Source organism: Corylus avellana, chromosome ca1 (genome assembly GCF_901000735.1).
Source record: "Corylus avellana chromosome ca1, CavTom2PMs-1.0".
Classification (NCBI taxonomy): domain Eukaryota; kingdom Viridiplantae; phylum Streptophyta; class Magnoliopsida; order Fagales; family Betulaceae; genus Corylus; species Corylus avellana.
In genome coordinates, this window is record NC_081541.1 from 47186987 (window position 1) to 47212146 (window position 25160).

A 25160-nucleotide genomic window follows, 5' to 3' on the forward strand; every position below is an offset into this window, starting at 1 on the left:
AACTTTTTTTTTTTGCCGGGGGGAGGGGAATATATTTTATTCCTGAACTATCTACCTATTTGTACTTTGACTTCCAATGTTTAAAAAGTGACATTTGACCCCAAACTTTCAAATTGTTGCAGACTTGACTCTTTTTTTTTTCTTTCCAAAATGCCCCTATCTCAAGTTTTTTTTTTTTAAAAAAAATTAAAATTAAGGGGTTTCCGATCTGATGTGGCCAAAGCCACCCTTAGGCCCAACTGGGTGGCCAGCCACTCCTTAATTTTTAAATTTTTTTTCAAAGTTTTATTTTTATTAACTTGGGGTCAAGTTAAAAAATAAATAAAAAGTTAAAATCGTCGAATTGCTACAATTTGAAAGTTTAGGAGGTCAAGTATCACTTTTTAAATACTAGAGGTCAAAGAGCAAATAGGTGGATAGTCAATAGGATAAAATGTTTTTTATTTTATTTTTTTTATGGCCATTTTTTTTATAAAACATTGTCAATCTAAAAGCCATGGAGTCTGAGATAAAAGGAATAAAAGAAGGGGGGGTAATTTACCAAAGGGGCATTTCCAAAAGCATAGGAGAAGGCGGATGAGACGCTCATGGCCTCAACCACCTCTGCAGAGTTTCGCGCCTCTCCTTTTCTATCGAAGTCCAAAGAAGAAGAACAAGAAGATAACCATCGTGTGGAAGGAAAAAGCATTAATTTCTGCTGTTGTAAATGAATAGCTCCGATCGACAACTCTACTGATGAATGACGACCCAATTCTTCACTATGATTTGGTACTTTTTTCTTTCCAATTCATTCTTCCTATTTCTTTTGGCTTTAGAAATCGTTATCCCAAAGATGATGCTTAGAAAATTTACTCTATTTTATATATTGTCGAGTTCCCCCAAAACCCTAATGACTGTTTGCTTCCTCAGAAAATAAGCAGATTAAAGAACGACCCAAAAAAAAAAGACCTTTTTTTCAACAAAAAAAAAAAAAAAAAAAAAAATCAGAGCTTTATAGTTTTCTCTCCCATTCTTTTATCAGCAACCAAAGAGAGTCACTTCTCGAAGAGAAACCTATAAATACAAATATTATTTATTTATTCATTTTTTTCCTTTTTCTTGTGCTCTGTAATATGGCGGAGACGAGTTTAGTTTGGTAAAGCATATACGCGTTTGAACGAAAACATGTTGTTCTATGTGTTGGCAGGAAAGTAACACTGTTACAATTATGTTGGGGGTCTAAATAGTCTGAATTTTGATTTGGGTTCTCAACCAAAAGGAGAAAGCATTCGATTTGCATTGCTGCAATTCCTTTTTCATGGGCAACAATATGATGGAAGAGATAATGGATCTTGATTTGAACCAAGTACCTTTGGATGAACAACCACATGGTTCAGAACTAAGATTAGACTCTATAGTCAATGAACTGGCAACGGCCCATGAACGCATCGAAGAACGTATCAGACAGCTTGAAGCAGTCACCGCTAGAGCTAGGCACCGTCAGAGATGGAGACAAGGTCAAGCTTCCCCTCAAACAGATAGTTCTGCAGAAGCTATGGTTCAACATGCAAGTAGGCTGCATAATACAGATGATGGTAATACTGCCCAGGAAAGAAGAGTTGACAGTGGCAAAACTAGTAAAACGGGCAGTCTGTTTTTGATAGCTAAGGCATTGGGGATGGATACGGATGCTAAGAAGGCAGGAAGTGGAAGTGGGGGTCTTTTTGATTGTAATATATGCTTGGAAATGGCAAGAGATCCTATATTGACCTGTTGTGGTCACTTGTTTTGTTGGCCATGCTTCTATCAGTTGTCATATGTTGATTCCCATGCAAAGGAATGCCCGGTGTGTGGGGGAGAGGTAACTGATAGAAGCATCATTCCAGTTTATGGCAATGGAAGTGGTGACAGCCCCCCCAAGTCAGAGTTAAAAGAGATTGGATTGAAGGTTCCCCCTCGACCTCATGCTCAAAGGGTTGAGAGTATGAGGCAGCAGTTTAGGGGTCGAGGAGTATCTTCTTCTGTTGAGGAAAGAATTCACAGCATTGTCGACATCATGGGAGAGCGAGTGCAGGCACAAGATCTTGATCGTCCACGCATGATGGGTGAAAGAACTAATTTCTCAGTCAATCGATATCGAACATCCCGGGTATTGCCTAGCACGGAGACTGAGAGCAGCCAGCGGCATCGCTCCCTTCAAGTTTCAAGATTATTACTGCAAGGAGCTGCTTCATTTTCTTCACTTTCATCTGCACTAAATACTGCGATGGATTCTGCAGAAAGATTAGTTGAGGACCTTGAAGCATATATTCATAGTAGCCATACAAGTGGAGGCCACGAACAAGCTCCAAGCGTTGATAACAGAGATTCATTCTCAAGCATTTATGCTGTTATCCAACCTGAAATCCAGAGTCCAGATACTGCTGCTGAAATCAATTCTACAGTTTCCCCTTCTTTTTCACCTTTCAGGACTGATATTGATGCTCCTGCTGTAAACTTGGAAAACCAGACCATGGATAATGCCATAGAAATTAATTTAACAACTTCTCCTTCATCATCTAGGACAAGAACTGATGTTCCTAGGGTTTCAGATTTGGAGAACAGAGTTTCGCATGAAGCCACAAGGAGAAGGTTGAGATGATACAGCATTTTTCCAGAAGGAATTGATGAAATTAATATGAGGTTTCTTTCTAAATACCCTAATATAGTTGTGATTAATGAAATGTTTTATTTCTTTCTTTTTGAATAATTGTGTGCCAAATTATTGTATTCACCTCGGAGTGCAAATATACGTAATCTTCTGTCCGTCAACCCCAAGGGGTTGGTCCAAGTGGCGAAGGCCTTGGTCTTGAGGTTTGCTCCCTTCAAGGTTCAACACCTCATGGGTGCAAACAATTCCTTGGAGCCACACCCTCTAGTGAAAAGCTAGCGACTTAACCAGTTCCGTGTAGGAAAACTTCCGAGGGTGCGGTGCACGGAACCGGGGTTTACTCTACAAGAGTGGATTCGAAGGGTCCTGCCTTGGAGAGGTTTCTCAACATAAAAAAGTAATCTTCTGTCTGTTTTATACGGAGATAATCTAGGCTATTGATAATAACACAACCATGCTTCTTTTGTTTAGGATTGATTTTCATAGAAGAAACTTGTTGATGCTCTCCTTCGACGTTGTACAGAACTTATAAACTCTGATGGTGTGGCATGGCTTCTTTTCCAAAGAGCAGCTCATCATTTTTGTAAGATTTGCAGATGCTGCTACTAGCTTCTTATTTTCGCATATATCTTATCTTTCAAAATTGCAATTGTAATTAAGTTGACATTCTTTCTACTCTCCTGGTCGTTCTATTGTATGTTCCCACAAATTGAGTTCTAGTATGAAATGTTTTTCATGCTGTTGTCATTTTCTTGACTCTTACTAGGCTCTCATTGATGCTTTATGTTCTTGTCCAATATTTTAGTGGATTTCTCTCATTAGTTTGCGGGATGAAGTAGAGAGTTAAATAGAAAGCAATGAACCGTGCAAACCCCTACCTTTGTGAGAGTGAAGGGAGGGAGGATTGGATTTAAATTATAGGCTGTGGTACTTTGGACACGTCCATAGCAAGAAAGAAGAATCCTTTTCAATCAAGAGATTGTGAAGCATTGTGGAAGCATCTAAATCAGCCAAAGACTGTCAAAGTCAGCTACACCTTATACTTCCATAAGCATGTATAGGATTTTGACAACAATCGTGTAGTTTGCACCTTGGTTTAATTCCTTTTTGGTGGCACCCGTGAGATTGGAAAATGCTTTTTTAAGAACACGGTTAAAGCATTTTCCCATAGGATTTATGTAGACTAATGGTCTTCTCAGAATGTCTCTCCCCTGAGTCTCTACTTTTCTCTTCCCCATCTGCCTTCTCTCTCCCTAGTGAAGAATTTATGGTGGCTTTTCTCCCAATTGGATTTAATATTCTTATAGTCCCAAGTTGTGAGGTCGCAGCTGTTGGATTAACCAAACCACATTTAGGGTATCAAAGTTATTTGCCGGTACTTTTGAGAGCTTTTGAGCACCTTTACGGAAACTGTATATTTGCACAAGCACTGCGGGTCATCATTCTGAAGTTCTTCAAAGTTCTTCTCTCTTTTTGGTCCAATACATAGGAGTACGAGGTTATCTTTCTTCTTCTTTTTTCCTCCAAAGCCTATATCATATACTGGCCCGCCCAATCACTACATATCAATTAAATTAATAATAAGAAAAACAGCAAGGGACGTGTTTTTGGACATGATGGCTCTCTTTTCATGTGAAATAAAAGAGAAGCCATCATCCCCTTTCCAAATAGTTTGTAAGAGGGCAAACCATGGGCGTTACATGAAAGTCAATTATGGGCCAAGATGGGCATGGAGTTGGAGTTGGCTTAGATACTGTTCATCACCACTTTCCAAAAAAATCAACGTAAAAATATTTTTACTTTTTAACTTTTTATATCACATTATTCACTTTTTATTATTATTTAAATAAAAAAATCACTATAAAACAAAATTTTTTCACTTTTTTATACTACTTTTTCACTTTTTTTATATAAAATATTCTTATTTTTTTTCACATCAATTTACATCAACTACGGTGTCTAGGCTAACACATTTACCAAACACCACCTAAAACAATACCATAAATGTCAAATACAGATAATGGGCCAACAAAGGGCCAAAAAAAAATAAACAAGGCCATCAAAGGGCCAGAATAAGGTGGGCGAAAGGCCTCTTTTGTGGGCAACTTTTTTTTTTATTTTTTCGAAAAATATCTTATTCTCGGATTACATAAACTGGGATAAGGATTACCTTACCCGTAACCAAACAGAACCAAATTGGAACTTAAACGGTTAAACCAGAATATACTATTTCTAAACCTGAATAGGAATATATGCTGAATAGGAATAAAGGTAAATCAAACATGTAGCGAAACACCACTTTTCTTCTTCAATTTCTTCTCTTTCTCAGACCAACGAAGATAACGGGGCATCTTCTTCTTCTCTTAATAAACGAGAGCCATCATCATCCCCTTGAAAAGACCGTGGCTTGAAGACTACAGTCTACAGAGAGGATCCTTTGTATGAGTGGGGGATTGTTTGCGAATGGGACGAAAAATGGAATGGGCAGGGCGGGCGAACCACATGGGAGGGATTCCGAGAAAGCTGGTGTTCATGGCGGTGGGTGCGTTCGCCAAGGCTGTGGCCACTCTTCTCAACACCACCTCCGTCCACAATGCGGATACCCTCATTCGCCTTGTCCAATCCCGACCGCCTGGGGTCCCCCTTCTCACTGTCAGCAATCACATGTCCACGTATGACCCCTCCGCTCTTCTCAGTCAATTGAGCATATGCGATGTTTCGCAATTTGGTGAGTGTGGTATGATATTGTAACAGGTTGGATGATCCGGTCATGTGGGGATTCAAGGGTTTTCCCTCGTCCGACGCAAAACTGGCTCGATGGGTACTCGCTGCCGAGGACATTTGCTTTAAGAATGCGCTGCTTTCCTATTTCTTCCGAATTGGTATGTAATGTTGCGTTTTTGCATTCCCAGATTCTCCTGCTTGGTTGCTATCTAGACATGGTTTTTCCTATGGATTGGATGCTTTTGGAAATTTGTTTCTGAATAGAATTATTTTGCAGGTAAATGCATACCTATAACAAGAGGTGCTGGGATTTATCAAGAACACATGAACGAAGCGCTTGATCGCTTAAGTGATGGAGCATGGGTATTTACTTGATATTACACTTTTTTACTCCATATGCATATGAGATTTCTACTCCATATGCACAAGGGGATGCTGGGATTTACCGACACACGAACAAAGCTCTTGATCGCTTAAGTGATGGAGCATGGGTATTTACTTGATATTATACACTTTTTAATTTACTCCATATGCATATGAGATTTCTACTCCATATGCATTGGAATTGCATACCTATTACAAGGGGTGCTGGGATTTACCGACACATGAACAAAGCTCTTGATCGCTTAAGTGATGGAGCATGGGTATTTACTTGATATTGTACACTTTTTTACTCCATATGCATATGAGATTTCTACTCCATATGCATTGGAAATACATAGATGTTTTTTTTTTTTTTTTCTTGTTTGGTTCTCTCATAATTTGCTATGAAAACTGGCGATGTCTCCAGATCCTTTAGCTCAATGTCATGTTATGTTTGTGTTCATGCAACATAGATTTTGGTTAATTGTTAGTCTAATTCAGATTGCTGAACACCCGTGGGAAGTGAATTCATTGTTTATATAGTGTTATCATATGAATAGGCCAAATTTGGTTGCTTAGGTTGTCTAGTTTTACTTTTAAGCAAGTCCATTTGCATGGATAGACAAAGATTCTGTAGTTTTGAGTTTACATGTAGAAACATTGTGTAGGTCTAGTGACCAATGACTCGATGGGTTCCTCTTAGGAGAGTCATTGGTAGTTTCTGAGTTGATGACATGGTACCTTATCAAATTGGTTTAGTGCTATTGTTTAAGTTCAAGTTATCATTAGATACCAAAATTGTTGGTGGACTGTTTTAAAAATTTATTGACTTGTGCTTTGATTAGAAGCAATATTTTTTTATTCATTTAACATATTTTTCCCTGTTGGTCAGCTGCATACATTTCCAGAGGGAAAAGTGTCCCAAGAAGATGGACCTATAAGAAGATTAAAATGGGGGACTGCTAGTCTCATTGTTCGTGCCCCTGTAACCCCAATAGTTTTGCCAATTGTCCATCATGGCTTTGAAGAGGTAGTTTTCCTAGTATTATCCCCCATTTTTATCGACATTATCACTGTAAATTCCTTGTATATATTTCACCTTCTCTGCTATTAGATTTGTTTGGATCACTTAGCTGGACTGCTTATCTGGTGAAACAGTTTCTTGCTCTGTGAGGCTTAACTTTTGGACTGTTTAAGTAATTGTATCACTAGCCTTTTGGCTAAGCAGTTTGTTTGATATTTTGTAATACGTTTATCACTTTGAGTGGAAATAACGATTTGAAAATTGATCTTTCTTCCAACACTTGATGGAAATAACGATTTGAAAATTGGTCTTTCTTCCAACACTTAACATGCTAACCGTTGATTTGTTTTAGTCCATTTCCTCATTGTTTTGCTTTCTTAAGTCTCTTATTTTTTTAAACTAAGAACATGCACACACACACACACACAAATAACATGTACTTCTGCTTAAATTTTGGCATAAAATATCATAATAACACAACCATCTATGATTATGCGCTATTCTTAATTAACTTATTTTCAATAATATTCATAAAAAGAAACATATTTTCAATAACCAAAACAACTTATGTTTAAACGTATCAAGGCTTAACATTTGCTGCAGCATTTGTCTTTGGGACACTTGCTGCCACTAGTATGACTGCCTTTGCCTCTAATTGAATTTGGTGCCAAAACCTAAGTCAATTTTTGTCGTCACTTGTATTCAATTGCCATTACTATCTTGCTTGCTCTCCCTGTGATGATTTCTGTTTCCTGTTGTGCTACCACTTTGTGAAGAGTTTGATTTCTGGTGTAGTTATCATAGTAGTTGCCTGATGCTCTGCAACAAGATGAGGTGGATGTTTTATCATGTGTATCTGCATGTAGTTGTTCGTGTCATTTTGGACATGTGTGGCTCTTCAAAAATCCTGGTTAATGTTAAATTTACAGATGAACACTTGTTTTCAGATTGTGCAATCTTATCCATCTTGGCATACAACATGCTTTTACCTAAAAATTGTTAATTTATTGTGTTCAAATTATGAGAAAATGATTTGATTTGATCCGCTAATGTCCCTTTTGTTCATTTTGACCTACTTCACATCTGCTCCTATTCAAATATCCAGGTCATGCCCGAGAAATTTTTAGGTGGTAGAAGGCCTCCTTTTCCACTATGTAATAAGAACATTAACATAATTGTTGGCGAGCCAATAGAATTTAACCTCCCCAAAATGAGGCAGACGGCTATTTCTACGTCTCGCAATTTGTCACTTTCTACTGCAGGATGGCACAGCGCTTCCCCTAATGGTAATGGAATGGATGAGGGAGCGCAGAGACGTCTTTATGCCACCGTTTCCGAGCAAATCCAAACTGTCATGGAGAGCCTAAGAAGTTTCTCTAGAAGTTTTCTGAAATCAAAGGTGTAAAATCTGTGCAATTTTTTAAGAAGTGGAAAGTCTGGCCTGTGTATTTCTATTTTGAAGCAGGCCTTAGGACAATGGCATTTTAACCATATTGAATTAGTTTGTAACAGTGAATCTTTTTTTCTTTTGGTTAAGGGCTCAGTCATTTTTTGAATTGATTTTTATTGTATGATTAATTTATCTTCATTCATTTTTTGAGTAATGCTAGAAATTACATTTTTATCCTACAATTATTCTATGTCAACTTGACAAATATCTACCAACACTTGGATCAGTTATTGTCAAAAAGAATCCAGTGGTTGCTGATATGGTTTTTGCTGCTCAAAACCACTTTGTGGTGTTCTATTTGATCATTTACTTCTTTTTATTTTGTTTGTGTCTTGGTAGGATCAGCCTCTTTATACCTTGCTTTCTTAGGGGAAGTTTGGAAGTTAGAATCAGAAGCAGAGAACTGTCTCCCATTGCCTCTTCCATCAATTGCTTATTTAGTGCCGACAGTTTCTTGTCAACTTAACAACAATGAATTTTGAATAAATGAAATTCATAAAAATTCTTGAATTGTTAAGTGAAAAATATGGCTCGAGTAGCAAAACTAAACCTGGTCACTTGCAGGATTTTCATTGTCAATTGGCTTCCTCTTATCCATCCCAATCTTCTACAATGTCTACTAACTCAAGTAATGCATATCCATTGTCTTCTTTTGTTTCTTATAGTAACCTGTCTCTGATACCATATCAAGCATGCAATCGGTGAGTGCAATGCAGAAAAGAAGAGAAGAAGAAGAAGCCAATTAACAAGATGAAATGCAGAGAAAGGTTGAGTGAAGAGAGAAACAAGAAATTTCTCATTACCTGTACAATCAACCTTTTTCTTGTTAATATAAAAATTCACTATTACATACTCTTTGTCACAAAAATCATATTCCAATTGCCATGTATAAGAACCAAAAAAATGGACCATGTCATCATCATCTTCTGATATTCTTTGAAGAAAACAAATAAAGAATTACATTCCTCAACACACTCATTCTCACTCTCCCACACCACAAAAGCGAAAAGCGAAAAATTGCAATTAATTACACTATAATGTTTCAGTATCAGTAAGTCCCTGTGCTGCTTGTAACAAGAAATGGAAATCAGATCTTTGTCGTAGGATGGGTAGCGGATCGACATCAGATAGATTGATTTCTGTGTCCCTCAAGGATCTGAACATCTCTTCCATTGAAAAGGGTATGCTGAAATTTTCGTCACATTATTGCCATCAGCCTTTTTTTTTTTTCTTATATATAATATATATGAGGTTTCCAAGTCAATATATGTAAATATATACCTTGAATCCACGTCGAGCAAGAAAGAATTATTGGGCATATTAATTGAATCTTCTGCCATCAAGACTCTCATTCGGCCAATTACCTGAGAGTTTCCAGAATTCATATATATATATATATATATATATATATATATAGAAGTGAGATCTCAATTTGACAATATTCTATTACTTTTAGGAAAATGTTTGGGCGTATTACAGCTTTTATTACAAATTCATGTTAGCAATCCACAATGCCATGCAGTAGAGTATCGGTGGAAAAATTAAGCAACAAAATTCGACTGACAAATTTAATTGTTTAGTAACATGATCGAGTGTCATGGAAGCCCCACATTAATTTAGAAAAAAAACTTGTTGTATTACTCCTAATTAATAGCCTTAATTAAATACTGTAACCATTTCAATGTGAAACACACAAAGGAGATGAAAATTATAGTAGAACAAAAGTTGCGAGCTAGAATACTCACATCTGGAGATAATCCGTGCGTTCCATATTTGTCATCCCAGAACATAGTTCCAATGCGATATATTTGCGGAAGGCTCAATATCTATGAAAAAAAAGAAAAAAAAAAAGGTAGATTTGTAAGTAGTGGAGAATAACATTTTATCTTATTCTGCATGGATGACTGAAAAATTTGAAAGGCCATTTTATTGTACAATTTCTATCAAGTGAAGGAAAAGTGTAGCCAAGAGAAGGCTTTGACATGTGGACATAGACATAGACCATAGGCTGAACCACCTTAATCTGTATCTTTCTTTTGCAATAAACTTTTAGAAAAGGGAATTAAAAAAATAAAATAAGTCGGTTACCGGGCAGAGCTCATTTGTGATCTCATTCAAAGATTTCTGAGCTTTCTGATGCAGCACCTGCAAAGGAATTAATATATATAACTCTGAACCCTTAATTACCTTTTAAATAGCTAGCTAGCAGGTCTATTGGTTCAAGGAAGTATACCAGAAACCCGACAGCTTGCCTTATGTGTTGGAGTTCATCCCAAGACGATCCAGCGTACTGTAAAAAGCAATGAAATAATATTAATTTCTCCTCCTCCTCCTCCTCTCATTTTAGTCTTGGAAGAACTACAGCTAGACAAGTGTCATGATTACCTCGTCTGTTGTTTTGAGACACCAATGATCCAATTCCTGCAAACCTGCCTTTAGATATTCTCCATTGCTAAATGAGCAGCATTCACGTCGAAGCAATAAGCTGCCAGACCATAAATTTTAAACTTGTATATATTAGTGGTCATACATTAATTAAAGGGAAAATTACTATTTATCCTCTTAAAGTTTGAAGCGATTTTCAATTTAACCTCCAATGTTTTAACTTTTGCAATGCACCCTAAACTTTCAAATTTTTGCAATTCGATCATTTTGACTTTTTTTTTTCTCCAAAATGCCCTCATCCCAAGTTTAAAAAATTAAAATAATAATAATAATAATAATTAAGGGGTGGCCGGCCACCCCAATTGGGCCCAGGGTTGGCCCTTGGGGGTGGCCGAACCGCCCTTGGCCACCCCTTAATTTTTTAATTTTTTTTTTTTTTTTCAAACTTGGGATGGGGGCATTTTGGAAAAAAAAGTAAAAATGTCGAATTGCAAACATTTGAAAGTTTGGGGAGATATATTGCAAAAATTGAAATATTGAAGGTCGTATTGAAAATGACTCCAAACTTGAGCGGGTAAAGTGTAGATTTCCCCTAATTAAAATTGATGTCTTTCTGAAACTTCTATTGTTATTATTTTTTTTTTTTTGTGCGTGTGTGTGGGTTGCATGTAGACTCGTAGTATAAACTCTGCTCACCTATTAAAGAGCTGTACATTGATGAATGAAAAGACCTGACTAAAGATCTTTCTTGTGATCATTGGAGGGACCTGGAGGTCAGAAAACTAAGATGAATCTGCCGCAATTGGAAGGCCTAGCTAGAAGAAGAAGAAGATTAAATTTTGCTTACATGGTTCCCAGACATTACACCCAAGGTATGATGAAGCTTATTGACAATGCTCTGCCAATGTATGTTTGATGTTTGTTGCTTTGCAACTATACTAGAATGGATACTTTTAGATGACCCCCTTGTTGATCTGACCCGTGCTGATCTTGGTGCCTGTTTATGGTACTTAAAAGGATTTAGTTAGAGATGCAAGATTAATTTGTTGATTTGTATAACTTTTGCATGTCTGAGATGCTTACCTGAATGCACAAGTTAAGCAATGGGCTGATCTCTTTCTTCAAACCATCACGTATCATCCCATATATTTTCTCAACACACGCAGTTAGATGCTGCTTAAATAGTAGGGCTGGGTACTTAGCTTCCACTTTTAATTGTTCATTTGGTTTCCCCACCATTCCACTGTACCCGCTTGAAATTCCCGTGCCCAATGAAGATGGACGGAAACCCTGAGATTTTGTATTTACAATTATAAAATTTCACATTTGGGTTTGTATGTATGTACCAATTGATGAAGCTTACTTGTGCCATTCTACCAAATAAGGTGGCAGGGGAGCTCCGATTACGATGTGAAGCTGCACTAATTGTATTGCTCGCCTTGAGTGTACTTTGGAGAAGAAACAAAAGGGTACAAGTTGTTGAAAGCCAATGAGCTAAATCGGTGTCGACGTTGTCTTGACTCTTCAAGGACATTTACATTGAATCGAAAATTAATTTCAAATGTCAATAAGTTGATTACATTAGCATACTTTAATTTAGAATGCTGAAAGCATGCTTAATATGGTTCTTTGAAAGGTCCTACCTCTGTAGATGAACGAATTGTTTGAATAATCCTGTCAAATATATTTGTCTTCTCTGCTTCAAAGGATCTCCACTGAAGAAGTGTTTTGTATACAATACAGGCTGCGACGGGTCTGTTCTTATCAAATCGTTTATCCTCCATGAGATATTTGAGTAGTACATCGTGATTTTCCTATTTAAATGGAAAATAAAATAGGATTTACTCTTTAGTGACTATCCAAGCAAAAACAGGCAATATTTTGTAGGACTTCCACATTTGCAGTGTATCTGCCTATAATTTCAGCTTTCAGTAGAATACCTGCTGCCTGTCTGTGAGTGATCTTTGTTTAGTTAGGACTGAGACAAGAGGTCCCGATTCCTGGAAAAGGAAATAAATTCGTTATTTTGGAAATAAAATAGATTAGTATCCATTAATTGTTATCTGTTCTTGAATTTTTTTTTTTTTTTTTTTTTTTTTTTGAGAAGAAAGCTGATGATACTTTTGTTGTTTGAAGTTCTTCCTCCGTTTGATGTCCATTAGCAAAAGACTGCACCATTTTAGAAGGATAGCCTCAATTAATAGTCAAGTAACTTCATTAAAAATAGGCATATTAGTGTACCACCTTAACATCCCCCCGACAAAAAAGAATGTCTGTACCTTGACTTGTGGTGGCACCCTTTCAGGAGTAGCTATCTCCTTCACAACTGCTGCCTGGTTGTGGAACTGTTCATTCTCTGACTCCAAAATTTCAATCTTGTTCTTCAGGCTGGACAAAAGGTAAAACCTTCAGAAATGTGCTGTGGTGAATAGGTTAGTAGTTTCAGCTCACGCTTCTGTTCCAAAAGCTCACAGTGAACTGAAATTATGCCTAAGCAACTCATTTTGACGCAGTGACAGTTGATAAAATCTTGGAGTTGCTTTATTGCATAACATAACTTCTACTGTATTATTGACTACATGTATCCCTTAAATGAAATCATTTCATGGTTGAACACTCACTTGACAAGGTGCTGCATGCAAGAAAGCAGTGTTTAAAAAGTAAATGTTTTAATGATATGTCTAATTTTTCCAGTGTCTGATTGTTATTTCAAATGTATTTTTGTGCAACATAAATACTAGCTGGTCTTCAATTAGATTCATTTGCATTCTCATCACCTTGCTTGCATAGCGATAAAGATAAATATATTCCATTACTATTTTCTAAGCTGATTTTGCTGATTTCTACAAAACAGAAGGAGCTGATATCTTGCATGTTGGTTTGGTCAAGTTATAGACATCATGGTCAACCCAACTTTTTCTGATATTCTTGACAGATTAATGTTCATATTTTTCTAAAGTTGCTAAGAGTTTACTCAAGCACACAAATAATAAAAGTAAAATTAAATTTCTTACCCCCCTGCCGCCCCCCCCCCTGCCCGAGAGAAAAAAATAAAAAAAATTGCAGACTAACATTTTCAGTTCTTCGGAGAAGTCCTCCTTTGTTGATGCAACCAAAGCCTGTTGGCGTAGAACCTGATTCTCGGATGCAAGGTTTGATAAGTTCAATTCTAATCTGAAATCATAAATTCGAGTTAGTAATCCCTAGATTTTGAAGATACAGTTGTCTGCACAACCAACACTCAGTTGACTACCTTTCAATGGTCTCTTGAAGTAATGTTGCTTTTAGCTGTGCCTCTTCTGCCTCTTTAAGCCTTGTTTTGCTCTCTTTTTCAGCTTCGGAATACTTTTTCTCAAAATTCTCAACTTTTTTCTTCAGATCTCTTACCTCACCCTACATAATTGCAACTTATATAAGTCACCTGTCACCATATTTGCCTATTGCAAAATCTATTTATGAATGTAGATGGTTGTATGCATGCTCGAAAGTGCCACTATCAAATCTCTACATAGCACCAGCGTATTTTAGATTTTTGGCTATGCCATATATAGCTGCATGACGCAAGTAAGATATTATGTGCAGCAACCTTGTGTGGGATATAATGTGCAGGGGACTTTTTAACTGTTGGAAACTCTTTTTCTCTTTCATTAACTATTAAGGGAGTCTTATATATTTCTGTATAGAATTTAATTCTTTTGTTTCATCATTAAATCATTTGCTACTAATGTTATTTCTGTAAAAGAGAGATTTAATAACTATTCATGCACTTCATGCATTCATGGACCACTTTGGAAAAAGTGCTAAAATATTAATTAAAATAATTAAATTTACCATTTTCCTATAAGTTTAACATTTTGAGATAAATGATGATTTAACACAGTATCAGAGCAAATGTCCTGAATTTGAACCCTAACTCTACAATTTATCCCCCATTTCAATCAACTATGTTATGTGTTGGACCTCACTTGTTAAGGGGGAGCTTAAGCCTACACGTGCTCGTGATTTAAAAAAAGAACCATAAAGCTTACTTCAAACATATATGTGACCTGGGCTTCTTTGTAGGTCATGTATTATTTGCCACCAATTGGTAATGAATACAAAAGGAGAGTTTTTAGAAGTTACTTCCAGTTCCTCATTGTGATTCCTCAGTAACTGCAACTTGGTGTTGTCCACAACTGGAACCTCTTTAATGACTGCTGGAGCTTGCTCAATGGCTAGCTTTGCTGCTTCTTTCTCATGTATGATTGAGGCATGAGCTTCATCCAGTTGCCCTTGCATTTCGTGTAAAGCATTTTGTAACCTTGCAATTTCTTGTCCTCTTGCTTCTTCAAGATCAATCTGCAAGACATTGCTTTTTGTGATGAACTTAAATGGATCAACTCTTTTATGGACTGAGCATCAAATTGACATCTTCCAATTAGTTAGTGTCTTGAATGCTCTAAAAATATAAGGCTGAATATGAGTAGAAATTTAGAAAATGTGATTCAACTTAAATGTGAACTCAAATCAGGATTTTGTGAATTAAATCTTTACCCTATTTGGAGTCTAGTGGGTCATGCCTGCAGAGGTGGTACATGTACTAGATTATTGGTGAGGTCAGGTGGGTAGACGTTCAGTTCTAGATGTGTGGAGGATAGCAACGTTGTTCTTAATGTAGAGCATATGGAGAGAACGGAATGCTAGATATTTTGAAGACCGTGAGAGGACAAGGGAAGAGCTCAAGAACAATCTGGTCAAATTGCTTTTTAGTTGGACTATGGAGCATAATATCTCTCAATTTTCTAATTTATCTGAATTTGTGGATTTGTGTATTTCTTTTTTCATATAAGGGGGACTTTCTTTGTATACTTTCTATGTACTAGGGTTGCGCCCTTCTACGCTTTTTGAATGAAATAAACTTTTTATCAAAAAAAAAAAAAAGAAGATGAGCCTCTCCATCTAGGACTGGGGGTTTGTAAAAAATAAGTAAAATGTGATTCAAATTTTTTTTTTTTTTCCATCAAATGGTGGCAGTTGGCTTAGAAAATGGGGATGGCCGTCCCCCTCCTCAATCCCTTCTTAAGGGGAAGAGGTGCCGCCTAGTTACAAAATAATGGTACTAAGTCAAATTATTCACATCAGTTTAATAATATCATATACTTTTTGATATGATTCATTATGTTACTTAGTATAATTGGATTTAAGCCAACTGATTTACATGTTGCAGTTGATGGAGAATATACCCTTAAGTGCTTTTCAAATTCTAGTCGCCATGTTAGCTCTTCAACACGCTTCTCCAACTTGTCCTTAGCTTCCTTAAGTGCCCCCGTTTCTCTTGCAGCCTGCATCAGGGAGTTTGTTGTTTTCACTATGCACTTACTTTCAATCAATCTAGTCTTAAAGAATAATTGAAGCCAAGAAGTGGAGAGAAGTGCCAGTATAATGCTTATATGAGAAGTGAAGCTCACCATTTTTAGCTTTCTAAGCTCTTTCCTTGCTACCCTCGCTCTCCAGAGACATTGAAGTGTAAGAGTCGCTTTCTTCTGCTGTTTATAACCAGAGAGAGCTTGGAATCTTCTCCATTGAGTCTGTCAGAAGAATGATTGACAGTGTAATCAAAATCATTAGTCCAAAGTTGTTGGTTGATAAATGATTCATTGGAGTATAAACCTTTCTCAGATGACTTTTATTATAATCCATTTATGTGCAAACAACAAAATTATAGTCTTGCATGTAATACCAAGCTTTACTCACCTCCTTAATCCAAGAAGAGGGACATGATTCTAGTATGTTTGACTAGGTACTTATCAAATTGTTTGTGTTCACCCTAATCTTGAAAATGTTACCTTTATTAATTCTGTAATTGTAGATAATTTTCTTAAATGAAGACATATCCTATCTTTCAAAGTGCACTGCTACAAGTACCATAAAATTAAATTAAAAAAATGTTGTTTCTTGTTCCAAAAATATCATTGATCAAGAATTATTTAGGTGCCATATAATTTGCATCTCAAAAGTTTCTTTATGCAGTCCTGTATTTTATTCCCAGTCAGTGCATCAATTTATTACCTGAATGCTGGTTGTAGCCTTCGTTCTTCTTCTGTATCTGTATTCATTTCGAGCTGCCATTGCTCGTGACCCAGTTTGAATAACTATTGCTGATGCTACTAATTTTGTGTATGATTTTCTATCAGTGTGAGCACGAACATGTTTTTGTATGCGGATTGAAGCAGCTTCCTTTCTCATACTCTCATATAACTTACGTGCAAGTTGTGCTGCATGTAGAAGAGGCAAGAGAAACAGTCAAATTTTCATTTAGTTCCAGCAAGGACTGTGAAAATTGGTAGTTGCTCTTTATAAATTAGGATAAAGCCCAAAAATACCCCAGATGTTGGAACCCATTGTCCCAAGAGCTTAACTGAAAATGTATGTCAAAGCTAAACAACCGAAGGGGGTTCACACAAAATGGCTCTAGTACTGTGATGGTTAACAATGTATATCATCAAGTTCATACATGCTAACAAAGTAACCTGGACCTATCTATAGGATCAAACTGAAATTAAACCCCACCAATCTGATCAAGGAGTACTACAAGAGAAGATGTTTACGAAATTAATTTTTCAAAAACAGCAATATGAGTATTTTGGGCTGAGTCGTCCATGAATCTAACCCAAAGGAAACTCTTCTAAAAAGGAAGGATACATAGCTAAATACGAACTGCTAAACTAAGCAGCCAACCTTTGGTTTGTTATAGGTGGGCAGACTTATGTGCTTTGGTAGTTCTAGCACATACTTTCTCATTTACAAGCTATGATACAATATAGAATAACATGAGAGAAAGAGAGCAACCTCTCCAAAGTTTCTGGACATTAATAGTAGACCGGCGCAGGGTAATGAACTCTTTTCTAGTCAGATGTGTTCGAATTTGCCGCTGGATGCGTCTGGCAGCATTAGCCAAGACTTCAGTTCTCCGTGCATCTAATTCGGCCATCTGCCCAGCTCTAAGAAACACCTTTGTTTTTCCAATCTGAAGTACAGCATTAGGGAGACAACTCTCACAATACATAATGAAACTTTTATTTGGAAAGTAATGCACAATGATCCTAACTATTGTTGTATCATTTTAATTGGTAGTTCCAAGTTTAGAGTGACCTGATAGCCCTTTAAGCCCATTCTGTCACAGATAGCAATACATGCTGATTTTTCATCAGATCTGCACAAGAGAAATCACTGAACTATCAAAGGTTGTAACTAGACAAAGTCAAAATGCAGTGTAGTTAAAATCATCTAAAATGAAGATATCTCAAAGGTACTTATAAATTACGGATTTGTTAAATATTAGAGCAGACAGCTTATATTCTAGCCTTGAACCTTGAGGTGCTGGCTTCCTTTGTATCCTATAAGTAAAGATGTGAGATGAAAACAGAGGATAATGATTATACTTTCTAAATTGAGTGAGTTTACCCATCAAGAACATCAGGAGCTAGCATTCCAAAACGATCGAGGAACTCATCAAATGATCTTTTTGTTGGATACCCAGCACAACTTATCCTAATAGCCTCTAATACACCCTGCCAGAATACCATTTGGAGGAGCATTATCAACAGGTCAACTTCTGATACTTTCTGGAAAATGCTATTTATTCTGTGAGGTAGAAGAGGAATTTTAGTTACCCCGCATCTTAACTGGTTTAAGACATTGAAGTTCTCAAAGATTCCAGGCTTCAAAACTGTGTTTGGCTTTACACATCTGATGTAATGTGGTTCTGTTGTGTTCAGTGTTTCCATCAAAGACTGTAGTTGTTGCTGGATTTTGAAGTGAGCAGGACTAAGGTTAGGGTGGCAGGGTTTAGAGAATCAGATAAATGCTACAATGGAAAGTGGCTTACCTTGAAGCGAGTACCAATGGAAGAGAACTTAGATTGCTTTGATGTCTCCTCAGGTAGTGGAGGGAAAAGATTAGCAACGAATGGGCACTTGGATGCATTTAGTAGAGCTTGATGTTCTGCTACAACATAATCCTTGTTTTTGTCAAGAAATTGGTCTGCTTGGTAGATGACCTGTTGAGCATAAGGCTTTACAGTGAGAAACCAAATTTTGCTGTTCTTAGCATCGTGGTTGGGGATATGATTTAAACAATCACTTACATCTCCAGCATAATGATTTATTATAAAGTCTGTTCGAGCAAGTTTTGGCTTGCTGAAGCGCTTGTGTCCTTTATATGTCTGATACATCTTTTGTGCAAATGTCTCATGGGTTGCCTTGGGAAACATACTGCAGCAGAAGTGAACTTGTTTATTGTGTCCATGTTTTCAGTATCGATGCATTGTCTCTATCTCCCACTTTCTTTTTCTTTTTTTTAATTATTTATTATTGTTAATTTTTTTTTCTTCTATTTTTACTATTAGGAGATGAGGTTGCCTTTTACCTAAATTAAAAATTATGGAGGTAAACGGTTTATTGCCTAAGCTAGCATCTGATGTGGGTGCAAGGTGCAGAACTTGCTTAACTATATTATAAGTAGGTATTTTAGAAACTGAGATATTCATGAGTTGCAAGTAGGCAAAATGCATACCAGGCTTCATCAAGAAGAGCAATTATACCCCCAGGTTTCTGCATGCAGGGACATAGCAGCATATTTCAGGGTTTCATGCAATAGACAAAAAATGTGGTGGGTGGACATGCAATGGCCTTTGTGGTTCAGTACCTTCTCAATAAGATCCAAAACATCTTGGTTGTCCACAAACTCTACATAGCTCCAATTGATTTCCTCCTTTGTGTACTCCTCTTGCTCCATCTTGAATACATGCTGTGGAGAAAGATGCCTATTTATTTAAATTATTGAAGCTGTATCTAGAATGTTCAAACTGTATCTTGAATAGTATGATGATGTTCAAACTGTATCTAGAATGTCATTCTTACCTGATTAAAATGTTGTTGCAACTTCTCATTTGTGAGGTTGATACATAGCTGCTCAAAACTACCAAATGGAACATTTAAAATAGATGTTTCTTTCAAAAAAAAATTTTGTTTTTCTGTTGATGAGTAATCATGTTCTACCATTAATATTATACCTGTTGAGCTTGAAGCTTTCAAAGCCATATATATCAAGTACTCCAATTAAGCTTGCCGCGTTAGGATCTTGACCAATTGAACTGTTTATCTTATCCACAATCCTGCATAGTTGAAGAATTTGCTCACTGTAATTCAGTCCTTATCCAGTCAAATAAAGTTAGGTTTAGAAGAAATTAAAAATCAAATTGGTATTGGTTTGGAGACAGTCATGATTGCCGATCTGTTGAACTGGTTTCATGTTTCCTAGGTAACTTGGGTTGGCTGAGTTAGAGGCGTTTAAATTTAATATTGGAGCACTGTTGCTACCTGCCTAGGTAATATGACTCATTTGCTTTTTCCAGATTAAAGATTTCAATCTAGTTTGCTTACCAATCAAACAGCCTGGAGTACACAGTCTTTGCCAAGGCGTCACGACTTAAGGCAGCTCTTTCTGGGTCCAGTGGTTTTGTAATGTTACCATCGGGAGTGACTATGACACGCTTACAAAGTGAGTCTTCAAGCATCTTCTCATCACACCTGAAGAAGCATACACCAAGGCAACAGAGAGGTATCATTAATATTAGAAACTCGCAAGAAATTAATTTCTATTCTGGTGGTCCAAATAGATCAGATTTCTACATGAGTAGCTCTACTGCAGTTTGAAGATGGAATTTTGATTTCTCATCTTTTAGTTTGGAAGAATCAACTTCCTTCCCTTTGATGAAGTTAATGTTCCCAAGATGGAGGATTGCACCCACCACGCGGAATATAGCATCCTACAGGAGGAACCAATTCTATTAATTAATATTCATAATGAACAAGCTAGTAAATCTTCAATTTGTTAGTATGTACCAATTAATGCAAAGGATTATAAAGACCTGCTCATCCTGGCTGATCCCTACAATATCCATTGCATTTCTGGTCTCCAAATACTCTCTTGCATCATCTACATTTGCTACTTCATAACAGTTTGATTGATTAAGATAATGGAATGTCCTCGGGTCTCCCAACTTGAATTTTTTAACATCCTGTAAGGGAACACTAGCTAGTTCAGCTAGATGTTTATTATATATGTCTGAATTGGTTGCTGCTTACAAAAAAATGTAGGGAGGTCACCTCCGGCGGTGCTGCACACAGCATGTAGAAACAATGATAGTTTCTCTCTGGATCAGAGACTTGGCACACACGTGACCTTTCAAGAAGGTATGTACGAATTGCAGCTCCAGATATCTTTCCATGCTTATCAAATTGAATCTCAACAAATTTACCAAAACGACTGGTAAAGCCACCAAATGATGTAAGTCGAACCAGAGAGAAAACTATTATTAAAAAAAGGTCAAGATAAAACGTACATAATACAAGAAAGATTATCAAAGCATCTCACCTTGAATTATTGTTTTTCACAGTTTTGGCATTCCCAAATGCTTCCAGGACTGGGTTGGACTGAGATGAGGAGAACATCAGTCTTCATTTTTATCCATCGGAAGTAGTTAATATACAAGAAGTAGCTCAAGCTCACCTCCAAAACCTGTTGTTCTACTGTTCTTCCTTCTGTGACAGATCTGCCCCCCATGAATGCAAGGTATCTCATGAGCATTTTTGTTGTCTCCGTTTTACCAGCTCCACTCTCTCCACTTACCAAAATGGACTGGCTTCCCTGTTCATTTATCATTGCCCTGATATATATGTATATAAGTCGACACTTCTTTTTAATAGATAAGCCATGGCCAGTTTCTATATACACTGGTTATATACCTATAACAAGTGTCTGCAACAGCAAAGAGGTGTGGACTTAGCTCTCCAAAGGCAGCTCCCTTATACTGCTGCATCATGTGGATGTCATACAAGTGTGGCAGTCTTCGGAAAGGATTCACCGCTATTAGAATGTTCCCAGTGTAAGTCTGCTTATTTCATCACCGCTTATTAGTATTCCCAGCTCTTGTTATATATATCTCTACTATTTGTTACAGATAATTAAAGACCATGTTAGAGAAGACCACTCCAAAGATAAGCCACAAGAGGAATCAAGATCAAGAAGGAGATAATATTTATATTATCTCCTTCTTGATCTTGATTCCTCTTGTCGCTTATCTTTGAAGTGGTCTTTATCTCTAACACTACTATTTAACTTTCAAGGTTTGCATTACTAAATAGCTAGCTTCACTGAAGTAGTGGTGTTGATTAGGGTGGATGTTACTCACATATATCTCATTGAGTGCAAACCGACAGTCAAGGTTATGTAGGACTCCCGGTTCATGGAGGTAAGCTAACTTGGTCATGTCATCGACCCCTGCTGGTGGTGCTTCTGTGTCTTTTGGGTAGATACAGGAAATGTCTGCAATTATCTGAAATTGAGGTAAATGCTTTATCTTTAGTTTAGATATGGCATGAGCATTTCTGAGATATCAATTAATCATTCAAACTTCATAAGACCTCTCATTGTGTCCTAAAAGAAAGTTGCAGTGACAGATGGATTTTTAAAGCCAAAGCAATCATCTTGACATCGCTCTTGACAATCTGACTGACGGGCGGAACAAGAATATCAGCAGGGAAAAACTAAAATAAAAAACTTTTGGGGATAGGGTAACAACATAATTTTAAAGGGTTTATTGATTCCATAAAAATCAAAAATCAAAAAATCAAAAAATCAAATTTTGAGGGGCTACTCCTCCCAAGCGAGGTTGTAGTTCCGCCGCTGCGAACTGAGATCTAAATTTTGGTCAAATACAGAACAAAGTTGTACCTAGAGACCCTTTTTGTTTTGGTATTGTCCATTTCTGTGAGAGAAGTAATTATAGGTACATTGATTCTTATTTGGACCCTGTTTCATTGTTAAATTATGTATGCTTTTCAATAAACATACTGCTATAAATTAGAGTGAAATGACGAGTGGCAGTTTACTAGCACATAAAATTTCAGGTGTCAATAGATATATTAACAGGGTTTATGATTTCTTTACAAAATAGGGCTTATAGATCTTCTACATTTTATGATTTCTTTACAAAAATTAGTTATCCCTAGAGATCATTTTGCTTGATTTTCTCATCTACCAGTAAAGTTGTAGACAATGCCTGAAGAAGAGCTCTACGAGGTTATATATATATATATATATATATGGCCTCAAAATGCTCGTCATATTACTGTTAAGAAGACGAAAGAATGGATGAAGGTTTGCCTTGCTAGATGATATGATGAATGACTAAATAAAATAAGGTGCTTTCTGAAGTCCAGGAATATGGGAGGTCAGAGAAGCTTACTGTCTTCCCGTTAGTGGTAATAATGGTGGCACTTCTGCCATTGATTTTTATCACTTCCCCATCGGTCCATGCATCCTCAGGATCCTCTGCCCACACATGTGATCCAACTATGATGTTTACCGGACTTCCCTGGAGCATCCAAACATACACAATAAACGCATTTTCAAGGAAAAAGATGGTCAATGAATTCAAACTGAGGCAAAAGAATGAAATCAGGAAGCTTACCATAACTACAAAAAAAAAAAAAAACTATATGATCATCAGAAACAGAATGAACGTATGCAGATGACTCTGTGGTTTGGGATCGAGAGAAGGATGGAATAATGCAGAAGCTGACAGTAGAAAAGAATGTTAAAAAGCAATTCAAAAGCAGAGGAAATGCCAGTAGTGTAACTCACAAAAAGCAAAAGACAGATCGAGCAGCCACCCCTTACCTCCCTCCCTCACTCCATATCAACTTTCTTCTTTTTTTCTTTTCTTTTTTTCTGCTCATTCCACATAGGATGCTGACTTGTCATTGTGTCCATTGCTTAAGCCATACGAAGAGTCCTCTTGGAGCTGGTACTAGTGGACCAATTGCATTGCTAATTGCTATGGTCATCCCATGGATATTCCCTTCAATCTCCATATTTATGGTGGTATGATGAGCATCATTTGGATTAATTTTAGAGTCAAAAGAGTTCTCTTCTCTCGTTGCTTTATTTTTGTATGAAATCAAATTTAGGATTACAGATGGCTAGAAATTATTAGCTGTTTGTACGAAATGATTTAAAACATGTCTGGTTTGAATGACTAAATGGCCCCATGTCGAGCACTTGTGTGTTTCCAAACCAAAGAGAAAAGTTGAGTGATGTTTTTTTTTTTTTTTTGAGTTCAAGGGGATAGCGGAATTATAAAGGTCATTTTATTATACAGTGAATGAGTAGTAATGTTTAGCAAGTAAGAACATGAGAATGAGGATTTCTCTTGTCATATTGAACCCCATGCAGATGCAGTGGAAGTTCAGGGAATTTCCTTCACCAAACCATGATGTGGGCCTTTTGGTTTGGAATTGGAGGGCCGGTGATATGGAATTTCTTATCATTTCTTTAGTGGGACGGCAGAAGCCGGTGCCGGAATTCGGGCATGCAATGGCCGGCCATTCACATGGAAAAAGGGGTCCTCTGTCGTGGGACCCTGGAAACAAGAAAAAGCTTGCACTAACATGGCTTTCCAACCAAGCTTACCTATTTTCCTTTTACTTTTGATTTCATTTGTTACTTATTTATAACTATTTGCTTATGTGGAGTATCATTAATCATCATTACTCTTCCTCATACGCCCTGTTTAAATAGTACAAACAGGACAGGGTGAGCCTGCTCCTGCCCTACAAAGTATACCCACGCTGCTGACTACCAAGTGCCATCTATCATATTTACTAATTATAGGGGTAATTTTATTTTAGACCTCTAAATTACTATGCAATTTGATGGTCTTCTCAAAGTGTGCTTTTAAATCCAAAATTAATAGAATTAATTGCATCTTTATTTAAAACCTGAAAACAATAAAACAACACAAAATCAAACAAATAACAATGCTAAGGAATTAACATATGCGAGTTAAGGGGTTTGAATGTGCAACATTCAGCGTTTATCAAGCCCCCCTCAAAACTTCAAAACCTCTTAATTTGAACCCTTGAACTTTCAATTGCAGTCAAATTAAACTCTTCCGTCATATTTAGCCGTTAACTTCTAACAGAAATACCTAAAAAGACCAAAATATCCTTGATTTTTGCTTTTATTTATTTTTTTAATTTGGAATTAAGGGTAAATTTGAAATTTTATTAAAAATTTAGGGATATAAACGTCATTGTTTCACATTTAACATTTAAAATCTGACTGAGGGGTTCAAATTAAGAGGTTTTGAAGTTTAAGGGGGTCTTGTCAAATCATGTGGTAATTCAGGGATTTAAAGTGAAGTTACTCCTCAATTATAATATGCTTCTCTCCTTAGTGCTTGATCCCACGTACTCTCACATGCACCAACCTTCCTCTAGAGTACAAGCTGATAGATGGAAGTTTTAGGACACCAACCTTATTGCTCTACTATATGCTCACTTATTAATCCTATCAGCCTGCCTACGGTCTCAGTTTTGGCCCTCAATGATGGTACTACATGTCAATTTGGGTTTTGTTCTGAATACACTCATTGTGAGAGTTGCTCACTTTGTATAGAAACTGTCGGGCTAATTGCAAGGCTGAAAATCAGCCATTACATCGGACTATGCAAGGTAAGAATAAATACCTATCAATTATAT

At 36.8% G+C, this 25160-nt stretch overlaps 3 protein-coding genes across 8 annotated transcripts; 2 read left to right on the forward strand and 1 right to left on the reverse strand.

Annotated features, from left to right (window-relative positions):
- Nucleotides 1-507: 507 nt before the first annotated feature.
- LOC132167834 (uncharacterized) lies at nucleotides 508-3376 on the forward strand. The gene is made up of 3 exons (XM_059578867.1): nucleotides 508-768; nucleotides 1187-2661; nucleotides 3101-3376. Exon 2 carries the CDS (start codon nucleotides 1298-1300, stop codon nucleotides 2618-2620), a length of 1323 nt encoding a protein of 440 aa, XP_059434850.1. The 5' UTR covers nucleotides 508-768; nucleotides 1187-1297; the 3' UTR covers nucleotides 2621-2661; nucleotides 3101-3376.
- A 1542-nt stretch (nucleotides 3377-4918) lies between these two features.
- On the forward strand, nucleotides 4919-9033 carry LOC132180613 (N-acylphosphatidylethanolamine synthase). 3 transcript variants are annotated; one of them, XM_059593513.1, is made up of 6 exons: nucleotides 4919-5301; nucleotides 5384-5511; nucleotides 5631-5716; nucleotides 6609-6746; nucleotides 8755-8818; nucleotides 8907-9033. In XM_059593513.1, the coding sequence occupies exons 1-6, from the start codon at nucleotides 5093-5095 to the stop codon at nucleotides 8942-8944; spliced, it is 663 nt and encodes a 220-aa protein (XP_059449496.1). In that variant the 5' UTR covers nucleotides 4919-5092; the 3' UTR covers nucleotides 8945-9033. The 3 variants fall into 3 exon arrangements, with proteins under 3 accessions (XP_059449496.1, XP_059449504.1, XP_059449488.1); XM_059593521.1 differs by lacking the exon at nucleotides 8755-8818 and having other exon boundaries at nucleotides 8856-8961; XM_059593505.1 differs by lacking the exons at nucleotides 8755-8818; nucleotides 8907-9033 and adding an exon at nucleotides 7846-8330 and having other exon boundaries at nucleotides 4920-5301.
- A 141-nt stretch (nucleotides 9034-9174) lies between these two features.
- LOC132180582 (myosin-12) lies at nucleotides 9175-23424 on the reverse strand. Of its 4 annotated transcripts, none has more exons than XM_059593469.1 (39): nucleotides 23299-23424; nucleotides 22865-23196; nucleotides 21809-21952; nucleotides 21363-21508; nucleotides 21127-21283; nucleotides 20992-21050; nucleotides 20724-20883; nucleotides 20486-20635; nucleotides 20247-20383; nucleotides 19998-20144; nucleotides 19628-19729; nucleotides 19476-19533; nucleotides 19261-19362; nucleotides 19129-19166; nucleotides 18701-18827; nucleotides 18443-18613; nucleotides 18019-18359; nucleotides 17707-17767; nucleotides 17404-17581; nucleotides 16624-16829; nucleotides 16023-16142; nucleotides 15798-15896; nucleotides 14698-14913; nucleotides 13829-13968; nucleotides 13648-13749; nucleotides 12855-12963; nucleotides 12697-12744; nucleotides 12516-12575; nucleotides 12219-12389; nucleotides 11939-12097; nucleotides 11659-11865; nucleotides 11423-11572; nucleotides 11272-11342; nucleotides 10576-10675; nucleotides 10424-10480; nucleotides 10279-10335; nucleotides 9936-10016; nucleotides 9472-9554; nucleotides 9175-9376 (listed from the first exon to the last, which is right to left on the reverse strand). In XM_059593469.1, exons 2-39 carry the CDS (start codon nucleotides 23090-23092, stop codon nucleotides 9223-9225), a joined length of 4896 nt encoding a protein of 1631 aa, XP_059449452.1. In that variant the 5' UTR covers nucleotides 23093-23196; nucleotides 23299-23424; the 3' UTR covers nucleotides 9175-9222. The 4 variants fall into 4 exon arrangements, with proteins under 4 accessions (XP_059449452.1, XP_059449461.1, XP_059449468.1 ...); XM_059593478.1 differs by having other exon boundaries at nucleotides 22865-22993; nucleotides 23090-23299; XM_059593485.1 differs by having other exon boundaries at nucleotides 18019-18125; nucleotides 18228-18359; nucleotides 22865-23299.
- Between the last annotated feature and the right edge of the window lie 1736 nt (nucleotides 23425-25160).